Raw genomic sequence first — 20,391 nt, 5'->3', positions numbered from 1 at the left:
AAAAAATATGGCAAAATAAAGAAAAAACGTTGGGTTTTTTTGTCACATGTTGATATGCACTTCTCTCTTGGCGATTCACAAAAAACTGTATCTACTTCCGTATTATTGCGTTCTTTCCGTCGTGCGCATTTGCAATCGAGCCAAGTTTCGCGAGAGATTTGACGTCATTTAGTCTAGTGTGCAGAATGTAATAAAGGGAAAGCGGCTGCACACATCGCCTACACAATTTTTTGGTTCTGTGTGTTCATGTTTGATTTTGTGTGTTCGGCTATTGGTGTAGATATAAGCCATGGCGCCCACATTGCATTTTTCTTTTGCCATATTTCATAATCACGCACGCCAAACGAAAAAAGAAATGAACATAACTGTTTTACAGACCATCAACTGTATTTCTGTGATTTTGCAACATGGGCGTTTCACCAGACCTTTAAAGAAAATTCTTTGTTTGCCATCCTTGGATTTTTGAAAAACCTACCAACAAGGCAGGTAAAAAACAAACAGACAAAAACACAAATGTATTAACATAAGCTCATTTTATTTGGTTTCTTTTGGAAAATAATAATTTATTTGTAATAGTGTTGACACTATGTTTGTTTTCTTAATTTTCTCTGAAAAACCTACCGGCACGCGGACGGCAAACAAAGAATTTTATTTAAAGTGCCTTTAACATCCGAGCAGCGACAACACCAGTAAGTGCGCTGCTGTCGTTGATTCCAGCTTTGCCTCTTACAGCTTTGCGTCTTACGGCCGTTCAACCCTGTAGGGATGGTAGCAAACGTAATTGCCCTGCTGAGCTTGGCTAGAAAGCTACAGTCAAGTCATACCGCTTCTAAAGAGGGGTGGAAATAATGATATGAGAAGTACTTACGGAGGTAAGGAACTACTTCTGCCGTTGGGGGCATGTAGTCCGATATAACTGTCAGGAAGACAAACTGCGAGAGGATACTTATAACACACAGGCTGACTCGCTCTCCCGAATCCGAAGGCAGATAAAATCCAACAGAAATGAGTATGCAAGCCAAAAATGATGGCAAGATAATATTTACAACGTAGAACATGGATCTCCTTTGTAGGTGTATGACGTAAGTCACATCCGGGAACTTTTCCACGCAGCATACGTACTTTTGTTCGTTTCTGGAAACTGGCATTTCCAGGACCTTCCACTCTCCGTTTTCCGTGAACCTATCAATGCTGCTGTCAGGGTCTGCGGCGTAATCTATCAGTCCCAGGTGGTAGCTCCAGGACGCGAACTTGAAGTTGCATCGCTGCTCGTCGAAGGGAAAAAGGGTTGCGTCGATTGAGCAGGTGGCTTCCAGCACCATGGGCTGCAGCGCCGTCACCGTGCCGTTGAAGTCGATGATGGCGTCAGTCTCGAAATGCCGCTGGAATTCCGCCGTTACGCTGACAGCAAAAAAAATTATCGCTAAGTGTTAGTGTCAAGTGTTAGTGTCAGGCAGTACATAACTCAACAAATAGATGGTCCATAGATGGTCCATTAATCGCATAAAACATTAATAGCGTAAATCCCTATGGTAGAAATTTTCCATATATTGCTGCAATGTTTGGATTTATGTTTTTCTTCAAAAGCGTCTGAATAATTGATGAGCGATATTGAACAAATACTGCATTGTACTGAACTATGCAACACAATTTTTGTATCAAGGGGTGAATGTCGTTTTGTGTTCTATAATTGAGATTTTTGCGGCATTAAAAGAAAAATTTATCGTTTACAGATATCGCGAAGTACAATGTATTTGAAACGTCGGACACTATATCTGCCTGTAAACAGCGTATTTATCACTGTGACACTAAAATGGGTGTATTTTGTGCGGTATGTGTCTGAAGCTAGCTCGAAACGTTTGGGATATATGACCGACGTCTTTACTTCATGACTCTGAAAACGTGTATTATTTTCATTCGCAATTTTCATTTTTCTGTATTCGTTGTGCAATCAAGTGTCTACCAACATTGCCGAGTTTCAGCTGCATAGCTTTGCTCTGATTTCAAATTTCTTGAGTCAAGCAGTGTTCTGTTTTTTCTTTTGTCACCTCACAGATTTGACCAATAGTTTCGATGGTATTTGCTGCTTACCTTCCGTAAAGTACAGTGTCTGGTTGCCATATTTCCGATATTGGTACTTGCAACTGTCGAATATTCCCGAAGGAGGTTGGGTCCCAAGTCAAGTACTCATCAGTCCATGTCTGAAACAAAGAAAAACACTCGTGATGGTATTAACATAAACGTATTGTGTGTTCAGGTAGCTTCACCATTCTCCCGTAAGCTTGCGTTTTTTTCGAATGAAATGTAGAAAAAATGCTTAATTTTAGACTAACTCTCGGTGCGGTAAGAAATGATAATATTAACAATCAACAGATGATTGCTAAAGGTGTTGAATTTTGATTGCATGGTATGTGTTCAATACAACTTGTCATTAAACGAGGGTAAATGCTGAGTACCTTAACACCTGTAAATATCTTTTTATTAATTTATAACGTCGTTCTGCCTTTTGTAATTGATTATTTCTGCACTGTCCGGGGCAGTATTAAAAACGAATTTGCAACAGATTTTCAAACTTCCAAAAAGGGCTAGAAGAGTCATTCTTTGGGTTGATGTCACTGTGTCTACATACAACTATCATACACTGGGGGTGAGAGAGAGAGAGAGAGAGAGAGAGAGAGAGAGAGAGAGAGAGATTGACGGCATCAGCGTACCTGGCCAAGCCAACTTTTAAGGGTTATCACTTGGTTTTTCTCATCCTGCAAGAAAAAAAAACTTCAAAAATTAATGAAGCGAAGTCATCTTACCAGCCATTGAATATGTTAATGAGATATCGTAGTTGAAATGTTTGTTCAGTCTACTATACACAACAAGCAACTCGCGATCAATGTCGTATTTTACGCAAAACCCTTACACAGGTAACTGGGCTTGCCTTTCATAAAAAATGCACAGAAAATACGGTTCCTTTTACTTGCAAAGACTGACATAAACAGCTGTAAAGTAAGTTATATTTGTGCTGGTGTTGCATATTCCCATGTGCTTCTCCTTGTGCTGAACGTTTTGTCTCCCCTTGAAGTTGTGAAGGCAATAGCCAAACTAATTTTTCTTAGCATAGCAATGGGATCCAGGACATTGAATTGAAGCACGCCTTGGCTAATATATGTTCTACATTGCTCTTGCTTATGAATAATCAGGACGAACATCTGCGTAGGTTCGCGTCGCAGCCTGTTTGGAAATACATAACACCATATGATTCTATTCGATATTTTAAACCCAAGTAAGGTCAACTGAGAGCCTTACAATCGAAAAGGCAGATCTGTCGCAACCTTGATAGAACGACTGCCAAAATCTAGTCAGGTTCTTATAATATTCATCCGTTTTGAAGTTGAATTCCCCTGGATTATTTGAATACTATTGAGGGCGGCCACTTAAGCAAACGTCTTGTCCTTTTATCATCAACTTTACTTGCATTGCATTAGATTAGATGAGAGTACATTACATTACGTTAATTTTACAAACGTAACATTGCATGAAATTACATTTTACATTAGATTATATTACATTGCATTGTATTACATTACATTGCATTGTATTACATTACATTACATTACATTATATTACATGACATTGCATTGCATTACATTGCGTTGCATTACATTACATTACATTACATTACATTACATTACAAGCGTTTTGTGTAAGTTACAGTTTAAACTTTCTTCACCATTTGTTACTTGAAGACGGACGTTTTATCGTGATGCATGTTATGTGTACCATGGGGTGAGCACACCTACATTGACCTACCGTATGTCTCGATAGCAACAGCACTTGGCGAACAGGTAGGAAAATCGTAGACGGCATATGTAGCAAATACTTTAATTAGCAAGCATGATACTGATGTTATTTGGAGACAGATGTCGACCTGTTCGACTACCTGAAAAGGCACTTCCCCTCTTCGCTTAATATGTATTACACACACGTTCATTTATAGATGTGCGATGCCCTGAGTAAAACTAAACGACTTTTGCTGGGATAAGTATTTGGCTGATATGACTGCGGGCATCGAAGACACGTTTTTATGATCAGAGCCAACTATGTATTGTTAATGATCAACAGTACACAGTTGCATGAATATTTTAGAAAATGGGAGTACTCTTCCACGTAAGGTTTGCCAATTCAGAGCATTAGTTGAGGTCCCAAGTCCCGACATAAATAATGTTCAATAATTACATCCCCTTCGAGAGACACGATTGAAGACTTACATATGTATTAGCGATATCAAAGATACAGTTCAATGAGTTGATCTTTCCGAAGTTCCAAACACAACTACATGTACCTGCATTTTAACTCAGCCTCAACGTCCCGCCTGACTGAAATATGGCCAAGAGACACCGTTAATCATCGGCAATATGGATAACACGATTGGAATACGATAGCTTGCTGAAAAACAACCGACAAAACCGATTACAACTGGATGTTTTGGAGATGACTTAAAATGCAGTCAGTTGTCTACTTGCACCTTTCGAGGTTTGCATGCAAAGTGTCCTTAGTGATTGTCGCATATACTACAAGCTGTCCTCTTGTACGTAAAGCTTTGCGATGAATTTTGTTAGACAGTATTTCTTTCTTTTGTTCGTTTAACCGTCTACTAATTGTCAAAACAACTATCACGACACGAAAAAGGCTGACTATGATAAGTTCGACGACGTTGAAACTGATACAGCTTGACATGTTTTCGGTGAATATCCTTCACTAGTCTATTTTAATTTTAAAATCTTAACTCATCGAGAAGACGGTTTTCTCGGAAGCAGTCTACAGATACTAAAATTTTAAAATGTCATTAAATTGACATTAAATTATCTACAAAACGTGGACTTAAATATCTTACCGAAACACGTGTAAAGTCTGGAAATTTTTATGAATAATTTGTGTATTTGTTTACCTTTATCATTCTTTCAAGTGTCTCACAACATTATGACTGAACTCCCACGCTCCTGTAGTTACAGTAGTTTTGTTTAGTTTTCTAGTTCGTAACATAATTAGAGACTTCCAGATGTCTCACTATTATAATTAAAGTCCACGGCCACTGTATATCTTGGTCTCAGTTTGAGTACGTCTTCCCCAAATAGTCCGACTCAAGTTTGCGTGTACCTCTAATATTGCCAAGCGAGTATAATTCCCCCCGAAGATACCCAAAGAAAGATGTCCCCTTCATTTATTTATTTTACATGGTGGAGAATCCGGGTGTACCGCTACTTCGTGATTCCTGTAAATCCATAATCGAAAAATATTGAGGTTTGCTTTGACTTACTACATCGAGAAAATCAGAAACACGGGAAAGGGGGAAAGTATACTGATTGAGACGACGGAAATCAAAAGTGAAATGAACCTTACCATTGGAAACTTAGCAAATTGGAGAAGAGTAAGCTTATAGGGATGCTGTTGGTTCTATAAGATCATTATCCAGAAGCTTCTTTATTTCTTCATCTAAGATTTTCTTACGCGCGGGGTTCATGGGATAAGCACGCTGGTTTGGAGGACATATGCCTTCTTTTAGGCGGACGAGGTGTAAAATAAAAAAATAAACGCAGGTATATCGAAATAGGAGATACCGACACGAGAGAAATGAAAGAGATATGACCCACTCTCCATGTAAATGTCCGATTACGTAATACCTGTTAGCACGGCCCGTGGATGTCTCAGTGGGTGAAAGACAGGCTTTCTTTAAATTTTCAAGATTTAATTAATGCGCATCGCGTGTAGGACACTTGGCGCAGCTGCATGTGATTTTCTTAATGATGTTTTGAGAACATGTGCCATGATGTGTGACGAAGCAGAACTATACCTGAGATTACGTAAACTTACATCAAACATAAAACGATATTAAATATTTATTTGTTTCCTTTGAGGTCCTCCATGATACGGAAGATTACCAACGTTGATATATTGTAATTTTACAATACTTAACTTGTTTGTAAAACATACATGTATACTATGTTTACCACAGCAGGATTATCCTCCCAAATGAATACATGGCTGAAATTATGACATATCACGCGTACATCTCTTTGACGCAAGGAAATCATTCCTATGGTGATATAACATTAATTACACATATATAGACATTGACATCAAGCGAAAAAAACCACTTATTAACTTATAAAGTGTTACAACCCCATTCTGTCAGGAGTCTTTACGTCCCTGTCTATGAACAGGCTATGCACATGTGCATAATTGTACAATGTAGTCACCATTGCCTGTCACAAACAAATCAATAAGAATGTTATAACTATATACTGGAAGTATTTCCACTCGCAGGTTTCATTTTCCATTACGTGTACTACAATCTAGCCTGTGTTTAGTTCATGGGATCTTACCATGTCAATCAACTGTATTGGTGTCATGCGGTGTCTTACGACCACTGCGGTGCTTTCATTTTTCACCGGACGCACAGGGTACTTCGGGTATTTGCCCAGGAGCGCCTCGACGAGATCTACTCCTGCGTCTGATGACGTCACAAATCCTGGAAACGAAAGAAATAGCAGAGTGTAATATACATGTAGGATACGATAAAACGGATGTTGTTCTGTTTGTTTGGAGGTTTTGCCTGCTTAGCCTCACTTACTGTGCACTGTAGTTTTCATTGATTTTTACTAGTTAAACGAGTAAAATTTCATATTCCGACTTTTTTACCAGCTTTATAGAAAATATGATCTCGTGAAATATCACTATTTAATGTTAACGTATTTGGATATAATAGATTTTGTGATGATATGATCATGAAACTTTACACTGTTATTCGGTTTATGCGAGAGGGAAGATGCTTGAAGATCTTACTACAGTATTTTAGTGAGAGGTAATAATTGATAAATTCTGTCCGTATGAACTCAAAAGAATGAATTATTACATATTGTGTCGTTCATTTTTTACTGCGAAGGTTATTAACTAAGGAAGATTGCGATCTATATCGCCAGACATTATTAACAAAAGATTGTCTGTGAACAAGTGGACTTAGTTTTCTCAGAATCTATATATTATCATAGCATTTTATGCAATGTAACAGATACATTGTGTCATGTGTTCCAACTCCGAACTTACATCAGAAGAGGTCAGATCTTTGTACAACGGGTCATCCATAATGAAAGCTAAATTTAAACTTTACCACGTTTATGTTTTGTTGTTGTGGGTTTGCACGTCGGTATTTTTGTTTCATTACTATATACTTATTTTAGTTACTGGTATTTGATAAAGGCAATTCGGTAAGAGCAATCGTGTTTTGCTTTGTAACTTATGATATTTGCATATTTGCATTTCATCATTTATCTGCAGTTTATTTCGTCGCGTGTTGCAACTAACTTTGTACAATGCTGTCAGCTTGGTGCATAAAATAAGGATGAGTAGATTATGTAGACATTTAGTCGATAATGTATCTGTGTGACTGTGTGAGTATGTGTGTCAGGTTTTGGTACGGTCAAATATGTCAACGTTTAATACATAATGATTTATGGTGTCTGCTATGTACCTTTGTATTTCGAACGAACGCTTTGGAATTTGAAGTGCAGCCCGAATGTCGAAGTTGCTTGCTATGACATCAAACTTATGTCGTTGTAATTTTAGACCTCCATCACTATGCCATTCGTGCATTTTGTACCGTATATTTTCAAACAAACGCGTGAAACCACTTATCCCGGCATATAAATTTAAAACTTGCCGCCCACTTTTAGGTTTAAAGATGAGATCTTTGAAATGGGATTTAACTCGTTAAAAAATATTAACACTTACTTCGATCCCTTTTCCCAGAGTATACAGTGAAAAAACGTATTGCTTCTGTAAACCTTTCATAAGCAAAATCGCTGTGATTTCAATACCAAACAGTATACACGAAAAAACAAGAATTGGAGGTGATAGGGCAGAATTTTACTGATGCTCATTTCGGGTTTACACTTTAAGCTTTTACAAAGTGACCGTAAACTACACAAGACCACTCAAATATATTGTTACCATTTGGTAGAGAAAAGTCGGGTCTGTGGCGATTCGTATGCGTGACTCTAAAAGGTCATCTAAAGACTACTAAATCTGACAGTAATGTTAGATTTGACCAGAGAGGATGTACATTCTGTCGATAAAATTCACTTAAATGAGACGAATTCACCTTATGTTGTCCATTCCATCTTTAAATTAAGTCGAGGAACGAAATGTTTGGTGTTTTTGCAAGACCTTAATGACACTGATCAGCAGTATCGCTTCATTATAAAAACGAACTTGAAATTGCACTCTTTTGTAATGATACTTGTTGATCAGAACTAGTAGTGGCTTTAATCACAATTTGTCACAGAAAACGCAGATGGTTCATTTATCATTTGTGTCTCTTTATTTCTTTTAGGAAGAAATTTTTAGGTGTTTTTCCAGGCATTTAATGATGGCAGTAATTTAAACAAACATGAAACAACTTCAGTATTCTAAAGAAGGCATAACTAAAATGATCATGACCATTCTTAAGTCCGCATTATCACTGTTACCGGAATCAAGCTTCCTCTAGTTACAGTGGGAAAATGTTACAACGGAAATGAGTTTGTTTGTGTGTTTAAGTTCATGCACTCTTTTGTGAGGCATCAACCAATGAAAGGTCAAGGCTTTGGCCCACACATTCGCAGATTTATACCTGCTAACCTCAATTTCATTCTTATTCTTTCAGCTGCTTTGTTATTCATAGAAATCGAATAGTTAAAGATAGAACAAAAGCGCCAGCTTGTAATAACGCTGCGTGCATAGCACTTTGTTGGATCTAAGTATCAATGACATCCTGTTGTTATATGTATGTATGTATGTATGTATGTATGTATGTATGTATGTATGTATGTATGTATGTATGTATGTATGTATGTATGTATGTATGTATGTACGTACGTACGTATGTATGTATGTATGTATGTATGTATGTATGTATGTATGTATGTATGTATGTATGTATGGTTGTATGGTTGTATGGTTGTATGGTTATATGGTTGTATGTATGGTTGTATGTATGTATGTATGTATGGTTGGTTGTATGTATGTATGTATGGTTGTATGTATTGTTGTATTATGTATGTATGTGTGTATGTATGCATGTATGTACGTATCATGTATGTATGGTTGTATGGTTGTACGGTTGTATGTATGTTTGTATGTTTGGTTGTATGTATGGTTGTATGTATGCATGGTTTTATGGTTGTATGTATGGTTGTATGGTTGTATGTATGGTTGTATGGTTGTATGTATGGTTGTATGTATGTATGGATGGTTGTATGGTTGTATGTATGGTTGTATGGTTGTATGTATGGTTGTATGTATGGTTGTATGTATGGATGGTTGTATGGTTGTATGTATGGTTGTATGGTTGTATGTATGGATGTATGTATGTATGGTTGTATGGTTGTATGTATGGTTGTATGTATGGTTGTATGATACTTTTTCTTTGGACGATTAAGAGTTTGTGAAATGAAAGTTCATTATATATGCCATATTCTGGCCTAGAGAAGTCGATGCCTAAGTGATGGGATCGAAAGGAATCACGCCTTTTAAATACTCGCTCAACTTCTTTTAAAGTTTGTACCAGGCGTATGCTTATGCGTGAATATTACCTGACGTTTTCACATTTTAAGTATACATACATATATTTTTACATTACAGAAATTATTGGCAGTCATTGCATGATTGCTAGGTCGCCTTGAGAGGAAATGTAAAAACACCCATAAATAACGTTTTGTGTACCCTTATCTTTACAACCTCAACGGGACTTGCCATGCTTTTTATATGCCATCACTACAGTTGTCAGTGCAAGCACATAATGAAAGTCGCAGTACACACATGGGAGCACATCTCTTTAAAAATTTACCTGTTACCGAATGCTCTTGAATGCAACACTCTTTCATTGGAAATGACATGTAAATGAAACCGACCGTGAATCACTTGACCCTATGCATGAACTTTTCCGATGACTGTTAAGGTCGCGTGTTATTGATTAATTGTGAAGTTTGAGAGCATTCACGAACACATAGTGTATCGTGGCGACAAAGGGACCAATTAATTAAGAAAACATTAAATATTATGCTTGCTTCCTCCGATCTTGAAAAAAGGACGTGCAAGTGATTGTAATTATTCTGATGCAAATATGCATCGACCTTGGGAGAGATTTTGTTGGTCTTCCTTCTAAAAATATCTCAAGCTAAAATGCAAGGCTGGTTTGAAAGGACTTTGTCAAAGTCGATATAGGTAAACAGATAAGTTTCAAAGACAAATGTACGAGTAATCGGTAAAAGTATATATTCCTCCTATGCCGCAGCGTTACCCATTGCGAATATATTTAGAGGTTACACACGATTTGTTTAAAAATGGCAAATTGACAAAGGTGATACGATACGATTGGATATATGCTGTTTGCATTTTCTGACAAATACGGAATCATGAGCTGTTTTAAATGCGCCTAGAATTGTGTAACGGTGTTTGAGGCGCGTCATTCTAGTGCGTCAAATCATATGGTTACAAAACCTGAATCGAAACTTTTGTTCGTCTCTTTCGGTATAGGATTGTAATCGTTACTACTGTTCAAAGTGTACCAGTTTACTGTCTATGATAAATAATAATACTATAGTAATCAGTCGACCTTGCAAATACTATTATTCTATTATATTGAACTGCTGTGAATGTGATATTGTGTCTATTACGCTAGTAATCACTGAAAGCGCAGAACCTCCTGACCGAATAATTCTGTATAGCGGGGTTCGTAAACGTAGTGAATAAAATTACCCCATGTCACGTTCTGTATAAGCGCTACTTTGGGAAACTCATAGCTATTTTAGTGCATGGAATGTTGTTGACTTCCACATCAACTAAATAACTATCTTCCAAACAGTATGCATTCTGGGAGAACTTGTTCGTTTTAGATAGTATTCTATGATTTCGTTCATAATTTATTTGCCGCCCTGCATTTCTAATCATCTATATTTCTTTTTCTTTTGGGTGTTTGCCATTGTTATTGATATTGTAATAATTATAATTGGTTTTTGTTTTCATCGGTGTTGTTTTGTTGTAATAATTATTGTTTATTTTTGTTTTATTGTTATTGAAAGTTTAGTAGATAACAGATTTACATAATAATGTGTAACGTATCTTTGGTGGGCCGGTTTCATTAGAATGTTTGATTAACAAGCTTTAAGTGCATGTTGGTGTCATTTCAGTAATGTAAGAATGAGTTTAAGGTAGAACGCGCGTCGGCGACAGATATTCGGACTCTCAAACTTTTACAATTCTTTTCTGATATACCACTTGTGGGGGTTCATTTTAAAGCTTTTGGTGTAAGAAAACTGTTGAGCAGCTTAGTTTTTTCGAAATTTGAACATTTTTTATTTTTTTCCATAGAGTTAACACAGGGATAGTGGCCATTTTGAATTCTAAATATCAGTAAATCTTGGTTATTTTTTTCTGTCGTACTAAAATATGCACGGTGACCCCCGATTTTTTTCTTGATTTTGAAGGAGAATTGTTGAAAGATTCAGTTTCGAGGCGCATACTACCTATGAGAACATATATCTGGGGACTGGAGATCTTTCCAGTCAGTCGTGCCTGTTGATAATCCTATTCTAAATATTATAACGTGATGGTAATAACCGAATAATAGGTCACATGAAAACTAATTTGAGTTTATCCAAGGTCCCCTCATGCCAGCAATTTTAGTAAATGATGAAATTGATATAAGTTGGATGGTTTCCCTTGCCTTGAACGAAGTTAAAAGTGAACTATTTTCACTTCGTCCCTCTTTCATGTTGAAGCGAAATAATTCAGCATACATTAACCTCATACAAAATTTCAACGTAATAATTCTTGTAAAAAGGTGTAAGCCAGTCCCAGCTATACTAAACTTTTAGTTTTACGGAAAGGCGGAAAAACCTGCATACCCTTTGACGTAAACCGGAAGCATGTTTGTTTATTTATTTCAATGTCAGTAGCCACAAATGAAATATAAATGATGAAATAATGGCGAAGCAAAGCCTGAATTCTGAAAAAGTGAAAAAAGAAGAGTTTGTTAGGCCTTTATCAAATTCATGAGCTTCCACTCCCACCAATACTGTGTATAGTTGCATAAATATTTTTGTCATGTAAAGAACTCGAAGCAGACACAGCGATACAATAGAGGTATAATTCACGAAATAACGTTGATCATCGCAAAACGGCTTTAGAGCTGAAGGAATTGATAGTGTGTGACAATGAGAAATAGGTCACACTCGAAAAAATGATTTAGTGTTGGTTGTCAGTCACCTAGGCAAAGGGGAATAAGATATATGCAAATTACATTACGGATAGTGAGGGATATAAATTAGGGGTTAATCTGTCGACCTTTCAATTTTCAGACAGTCTATAAACACTTCAAACAATAAACTGAAAATCTAACCGAAAATAATATGTGCCAGAGAAATAAGACGAGCAGACAGCTGCAAAGAAAATTAAAAATGAAGTCCCCGAATATACATGCGTATTTTACAATTTGCGGGGCCGAAAATTTTCGAAAAAAAAAATGAATTGAGCAGGCGAATTTTGTCTTTTCTACTTAATTGTCTCACAGAAAAATATGGTAGACAGTTGTCTTTAGGGACAAGGTCGTACTACTTAATGGTGAATGTAGAACAGTAGTAAGTATTATACCTTTATGGGCCGTGGTTTACTAAAATGTAACTGCTAACCTATATATTCGAGAAATTATAATGCCGACGACAAAAACGGTTTATCACGACTGGTTTTAAAGCGATGCGATATATTTCAGCTGGAGCTATTTTATACACCTGCTTCCACTAAACGATTTGTTCCTTTAAGTTTCGACTGGCTATGAGGGACGGTTAGAACTACATGTCAGGTATTCACCCAGAGAGACGACAAAGATCATAGTTGATAAAGCCCCTACATTACCTCGGCAAGCAATGGATATTGAATTTGGTTTACTGAGGGTAAAAATCCCACAGTCATAAATGATCTTAAACCGTTGTCCTTGTTCTGAAATGCTTTGAATATCCAAACCCTTCATGAAACAGACAATTAAAATACAAAGCAAACAATATACATACAAGACATACCAAACAGTAAAATCCATGAAGTAAAGATATCTGGACTTTTAAAATTCAGGAAGTGGCGTCAGGTGTTTACCGAACAAAACTAACAAATTACTAAGAGGAAATAACAACTGGGTACATCATTTCCTTGAAATTATCAATGATGACCGACCTTCTTTTAAATTGTTATATTGTCAGCGGACATAGTGCGGCATTATTATTATGACAGCTACGACGAATGTTATGAATTTGAAATTTTGAAACGATATTTCTATGACTGGCATGTGTGCACGAAACTGCTTAAAGTATTGAGTGAAATTATTCCTTACTCGTTACACGCATGACGACGATCATTATACTATCGTGGAATACAATAAGTTTATGTTCACCCGTTAATGTCTACCCTAAAGAAATAGCTAAAATCTAAGATAGGAAAGAAAAGAAGACGTTTAAAAGTAGAAATAAAAGAAAAGTTAGTCAGTGCAAGTAAATCTAAAAAATGTTTTAAAAAACATGCTAAAAAACGACAGCAAAACAAATCAAAGAAAAATTCACGGCTCCAGAAAAATGTTGATAAAATCAGTATATGTTTCGCAAAATATAACGTACACATGTAGCTTAACATACTTTCAAAAAACAAGTCACATATACTCACAACTGACAATTTTTTACGAAAAACGTCATGGAATAAGGTGCAAGCTTGACAATCATAAGGTCATCCAGAAAACCCCAACATGAATGCCTTTAAATCTTTGTAAAAAGATTGTAGTCTCCATCAAAGGACAAGATCTGTATTTTTGTTAAGGAGAACAGTTAATCGTTGAGGGTCGGTCATTTTTACAATGAAAGCACCTTTTGATCGTAACGACTGCATTCAAAACCATGGAAGATTACAGAAAGGATACTGAACGCCATGTCTAATCATAGGCCCTCTTGTTCGAGTCTAATATTTATGAACACTGCATAGTGCGATTTCTCGAAAACAGAACCTGATTAAGATCATCATCAATAACAAATACACTAGAATAATTATCTTTGGGGCGATGTCCAGAATGGACAATTATTAATCTATAATTATTTAATAATTAAGATGACGAACGAGATTTTGCAAACGACAACTGACAGGGTTATTGAAAGATAGGGCTTTGTATTTGTTGAGGAGTATTTCTTGAAAATTGGGTAAAACTTCAGTGGATATGTTGGAAGATTTATTTATTTATGTTGCAAAAATTAAATTTACAACGAAAATACCAGCCCAATGGAGACATCGACAGAAATACACTATCCAAACAAAATTATGGAAGAGAAATATACTGGGTGGATAGCTCGGCTGATGGACAGGATTATCCTGGAGGCCATCTGAAGCACGGTTTAGCTGTGTATTTAATGCTCAGATTTAGTTCGTGGGCGTTGTTAGTTGGTTTCTGTGTTTGTGCTTTATTTAGCTGTTTTGGGATGAATTTGATGCGGTCATTAAAATGGCAACTACTGAACTCGGTTATTTAAGCGCGTTAATGACTTGTTTTTCTAGATTTCGCAGATTGCGAGTTGAAATCAAAAATAAAAATTACTGAAATCTCTGATAGAATATGGGACACAGCTTGTCGCCATTAACATTCAGGAATCTAGTGTTATCATTGCTTATTCCCGCGAGAGTTTTTATCATCACTCGTGAACTTGTCCTGCATCCTGCAACTTTGCGTTATCACTTTTCTAGCCTTACGGTGCACATTCTTCATCTGCTGGATGTATATCATGATTGCCCAGGAGACGTTTTGTGACTGTGACCTACCTTTTAATACTTAACTGGGGCGACCTGCAAAGCATTTTCTCCTTTCAAAAGGATCTGAAGAGATAGGCATTTGTAGCTTGATTGAATAGAAAACTGTAGACGTGAACATTATAGCCATGCATATGGAAGCCTTCTTTAAATCTTTAATATATTTTGATTGATTTGATTGATTTGATGGCGGATTAGTGATGATTTCGTAAAATATTTAAAAACATGCATTTTATTAAACTTCAAGGAATACATGTATCTGTATATGTCGTCACTCTTTGTTTTATTTCATTCTGTAAATATAAATGTGACAAAAATCTCAGTGCACCACCATTTTAACATACTAATGGCGAAATTTCATATCTGGCCGCTTTAAATTAACGCAAGGCGAATTCTAATATTTGTGACAGGAGTTTCATTATCATATTTTTTTTTCAAATGTTTGCACGGTTTTATTATTTAAAGTTATCCCTGCGAAAGTGTGCAATAAATAATTGACATAAGGTTTCGCTTAGATGACTGTGAAGAATTTATAGAACATAATCGCTTTTCGTGAGATGGCTGGACCACTGTCTACGTGCATTGTCTGGTGCATAGAAATTGACAGAGGACCGTGTTATTGTGTTCGTAAAGGTGACAGATTGATCCATTGTCGTTAATACTGTTGGAAAAAGGTGTAAGTGAAAGTGTGACCGTTAAGGCGTGGTATGGCATAGTTATCGGCAACGGTTGAGTTCGATGGCATCGTAACTATATCTAAATCCGAACCTGGGTGCATATACACTCTTATCTACAGTACTTTATCGTCGACTTTAATCGGCAACCTGTCCTGTCATTCGAAAAATATATTAATCAAAAACGTACGCACAGTTGTTGGCAGGTGGCAGATGTTACTTTCGGCCATCGACCGGGCATGATATAAAAATATATAAAATATAAAAATATATAAAAATAAAAATATATAAAAGAGTCTACAGCTTGCTTTTCGCGAATGCTAAGTGTAGAGTTTGTAATTATATTACACAACTAGAATAAAATGAAATGTAGGCATACTTTAATCATTTGATGACATCATGAAAGCTATATGATTATATTGTGTGTAAAATGTCCTGCACGTGATCAATATTGCAATTATTCTGCTCATGCAACAAAAACTCGCCGAGTGGAGACAGATTTTAGAAGAAAGGTACCCTGTGACACAGTGAATTGTGAGAAAGAATAGTCTAGGCAGTGAACTCTTCTTAAGTTTTTCTTACTATGTTGGCTCTCAAATCTAAAAAACGAGTGTCTTTTATAAAATATTATTATGTGACATTTGTTTTCAGACCAAAATATCTGGACCTACGGTATGATTGTTTTGCGTGACACAACACGTCGAAAAGGCCGCATCTAATCGCATATGTCCATATCAGTGAATTGCATCTGTACGTGCTGATGAGTGAACTTTGAAATAGTCTAAAACTATTAGTGCTTTTAGAAGGTTAAAATATCAAACATCTTTTTATTAGAAAGCTTTCTCGTGAACAAAAAAGTCGGAAAATCAACCAGCAACAGAGCCTTGATAAAGCAATTCATGCAGTAATGTAGTGAGCATGATCGGAATTAAATAAACGCTCTATCAAATGCTTATATTCAACGTTCTGAATAATAATGTACCCGCAAAAGTTACAGATCATCTAATTAAGAAATTGATATTGGCTCTATAACCCTCTCGGAGAACAACAGTCGACATTAATGAGCCCAGAGGTAACAGTTACTTCATGGTCCAATATGGTCGTGTGTTTTCATATATTTTGTTCGCATGGAGAAAATGCGTGAACGTCATATTAAAAATCTGTGCCGTGCTTGATGAATACCTATTCTGCGATTAATAGCCTATATAGTAAAGATAGATGAATAAATTCAAGCATGCATAGCCCATTTCAAAGTCAGAATAAAGACGGAAGGAGCCTGTGCACGAGTGTGGAAATACATATGTTGAGGAAATGATTTATGGGATCTACGATTGCATTTTAAATGAGCCTTCTCATTCTAAATGAGCCTACGGATCATATGTCGACCTGTCTTAATCTCTTATTTTTCATTTTCTTTCCGTCTTTCTTACTAGGACACGTATTAACTAGCATTTCTTGACAGTTGAAAAGCCACGTACGAAGTGAGTCCATTAGAGATTGCTTTTTTCTGCGACACTTGACTACCGAGGGCTGCTGACCTCTTTCTCAATTTAAATGACCATTTACTGCATTAGAACACTTGCACAGTGTGTCTGCTTACTTTCTTTGAGGTTTTCTTTAGAATACACTAGGATACCTAGGATATTTTTATCAAATCCGTCTGTGACGTTTCGCTGTCTGAACAAAAAGTTTAACTTAAGAGGCTTAAGTTTTTTCTGGAAGGCTTTTGAAAATTAATGTCGTTGCGAAAGTTTGAAGTGCTTTCGTTTGTTGATTTTCTGTGCAATGTGCCAAAGTGACTTTAAAAGGATCGCGGTACAACATTTAGTGCATTCAACCGTTACTGTGTAAATTGCTCAAAACTACAGTCTGCAAGATCGTAAGATTTCTAGTATATTGATAATGTAGAAAGTCCAACGTGTTTGAGTGATTGACACGAAATCGAGATTAACTGTTTGACACCGTTGATATATTATGTGTTCGATGTTTTGTCGACAGATATTAGAGCAATTACGGTGACTTAGAGGGGAATCCTTCATGGAAACAGCAAATCATATCATGCTAAGGTTTACATGTCCAGTAGAACCTGTCACAAACAGAATCTCTCTCTCTCTCTCTCTCTCTCTCTCTCTCTCTCTCTCTCTCTCTCTCTCTCTCTCTCATAACGTATATATATGGTTGTGAGTTTTTACGATATTATCTATCTATCTATCTATCTATCTATCTATCTATAGTAGTGAACATATGTATGTGCTATGTCGACCTTCTTTTTCTGTGTCCTATTTGATCTATTATTCACCGTGTATATCACCGTGTATAGCAGCTTTGATTATTAGCCATAATATTTAACATTGAAACTGAAAGGAAAGATAGTTGGACAAATCGTAATTCGGTATTTTACATTGTCATCCGTGCTAACACAAGTAACCTCAAAAAGGAAAATCTGGAAATCGCCTCCGACCTGCTGCTAATAGAATACCGACAAGCTGTCCATGGGTTACCAACAAATTGTCATCATAGAGCGCCCCTTGTGCAAGATGTAAATAACATACAAAGAAGTACAATTACCCGTCTGTACATACCGCTTATTAGCTAAGAATGGGCCTGCCTAGATCTTCGAAACATACACTTAATTGTAAGTCATACCACATGATGTTATAAATTAACAAATTACTTTAAATTGCAAATGACAATCCCTAAGAATGAATGGATACTGCTGTGTCGTGGGTCATTATTTCTTGCTTCAGATTTCCTTTCTATTCCTGCAATTCGTTATAATTTCGTTTAGTTGTGCCATTAGATTTGCGATTGATTTATTGCGGTATTAATGGCCATTTTTCAACTCTTATCAAATGGAACAATAGTTATCGGTTACATGAAACGAAACGTATTGGTTACTTTTCTTCCAAATGGGCTGTTGATGACAGTAGCGCGACAGAGGTGGCGGCGATATAGGCGAAGAAGAACAGCACGGTGTGCGCTGCGATGTCTCCGTATTAAAAAAAGAATTAACGTATAGCACTTTCAAATTAACGCCCTAGAGCTCGTAAAGTACTTCCAAGGTAACATGGAACGTATGATACTTTTTAGTTCGTATATTAATGATGGCTTCTGGAATGTTTAATGTCATACCATGTTCGGATAACACAGTATATTGGTGAAATGGGTTTCATGACACGTAATTATATAATTCATCGCCTCAAAACTACATCGACAATCATAATAAATCATTTATCTCATTAGCTTCAAGGACATGTCGAAATAAATGCAATTTAAGTTATATATAGGTATAGATGTCAATTGACAGAACCCTATGACCTGTGAGTGCATACACATGCACACACACACGCACCTATCTATCTATATATATATATATATATATATATATATATATATATATATATATATATATATATATATATATATATTATTATTAAGAGCCATATCCGATATCGAGTTGCCAAATAAACAGCTGCTAATTTGATTAATTTAAGGACATCGTATGACGTAATATCAACACTTGGTATAGCAATATGGGTGTTACAAATTTAACTGTGCCTATGAAATTGACAAATTTGGCAAAAAGACGGATGTCGCATATGAACAATTTCCTACAATATGGATGGCATCAGGGAGAGTTACTCCATATGTTTCCAACTCGGACATTTCTCATCCATCAGTTAAGGCTAAATGTAGGGATAGGGGTAGGGTATAGCTCTGAAACATCCTGAGGGGTAACATTTCTGGAACCCTTATAGATAATTTACTTTACATGTGGCAATGATTAACAAAATCGGCAAATAAACAAATGGATGCATTAGTATGAACGTGGACGAAATACATGCATTATTAAAAAATTTTTGACAAACAGTTTTAAAAAGATAAAACGCTTCTTATTTTAGCCCTAGTTTTGTTTGGTTTGTTTTTCCAGTATGGTGTTAAAAAGACAAAACTCGTGAATAGTGTAACTGTTGTAATAAACTATCATCGCTCTACCTACATTTCTTTCATCTATTTAATTGCTTGTATACTGACAGTGCAGAGGTTTTGTCTACATCTCTCTCCGCTTCCCCGTGAATTATAATGTCAGTTTAAAGGCGTATTGCCGGAAATAAAAGTTCATCACATCTTCCAATGGGCATGAAGGATAGATAGTGAAGAGGACAAGCTGTCCGTGCTTGAAGCAGCAGGGTAACCAGCTGCTTCATAAGAACCACGAACGCGTCGACATGGCACGTATGAAAATGAGGTTAACATAAAAAGCACATAGACTTGTGAGAATATATAGAGGCCTCAGCTGTTATGGAAATTTGAATATTATAGCATAATCAATCTTCATGTTCAGAAACATTTTGTTGGCATGGCTTTTTGGAATGGAATAGGTCTTTAAGGTGTTCAACACTGTGTAAACCACAAGCATGACGCAACCAGTGTTATCAATCGGTCAATGTTAGCAGAGTCCTTAGTCCACTAAACAGTGTAAATGTATAAGCTCTTTGTTACCAATGATGTAATGTATGTTAAACGGCGTATATTGTTATTATTTAACTATTACGGTTTTATATTTTGTTCATACACTGCCTCTTGTTATCTTTGGAATTAATTCAACCTTAACAGACACGTTAACTGTAATACGTTACGCTTGAGATATCATATGATTTGCTGAATTCAAAAATATAATATGAATGAGAGCAAAAGAAGTTTTGGCTATCATACGACAAAAGAATGGAATTCTCTGTCAATTTATATAAAATGTGCTGCTACTCTAAACAGGCTTTAAAGTCCGTTGACAGATTTCATCAAAGGGCAATGTTCCTGTTCAAATGAATCTTCGGGCGTCTTTTGTTGCTGACCAATA

The 20,391-nt window shown here is 36.3% G+C and overlaps 1 protein-coding gene across 1 annotated transcript in view; it reads right to left on the bottom strand.

The window, feature by feature from the left end:
• Positions 1-20,391, bottom strand: part of LOC139121534 (neuronal acetylcholine receptor subunit alpha-10-like) — a 40,228-nt gene that overhangs the window by 5,054 nt on the left and 14,783 nt on the right. The window contains exons 2-5 of the mRNA XM_070686499.1: positions 6,375-6,520; positions 2,712-2,756; positions 2,092-2,201; positions 869-1,401 (exon numbers count right to left, since the gene is read on the bottom strand). Coding sequence (XP_070542600.1) covers positions 869-1,401; positions 2,092-2,201; positions 2,712-2,756; positions 6,375-6,520 — 834 coding nt within the window. The remainder of the gene's footprint in view (positions 1-868; positions 1,402-2,091; positions 2,202-2,711; positions 2,757-6,374; positions 6,521-20,391) is intronic.

The sequence above is a fragment of the Ptychodera flava genome, chromosome 21, assembly GCF_041260155.1.
Source record: "Ptychodera flava strain L36383 chromosome 21, AS_Pfla_20210202, whole genome shotgun sequence".
Classification (NCBI taxonomy): Eukaryota; Metazoa; Hemichordata; class Enteropneusta; family Ptychoderidae; genus Ptychodera; species Ptychodera flava.
Note: the sequence above shows the minus strand (reverse complement) of the source record. Positions and strands in the feature narration are given on the sequence as shown.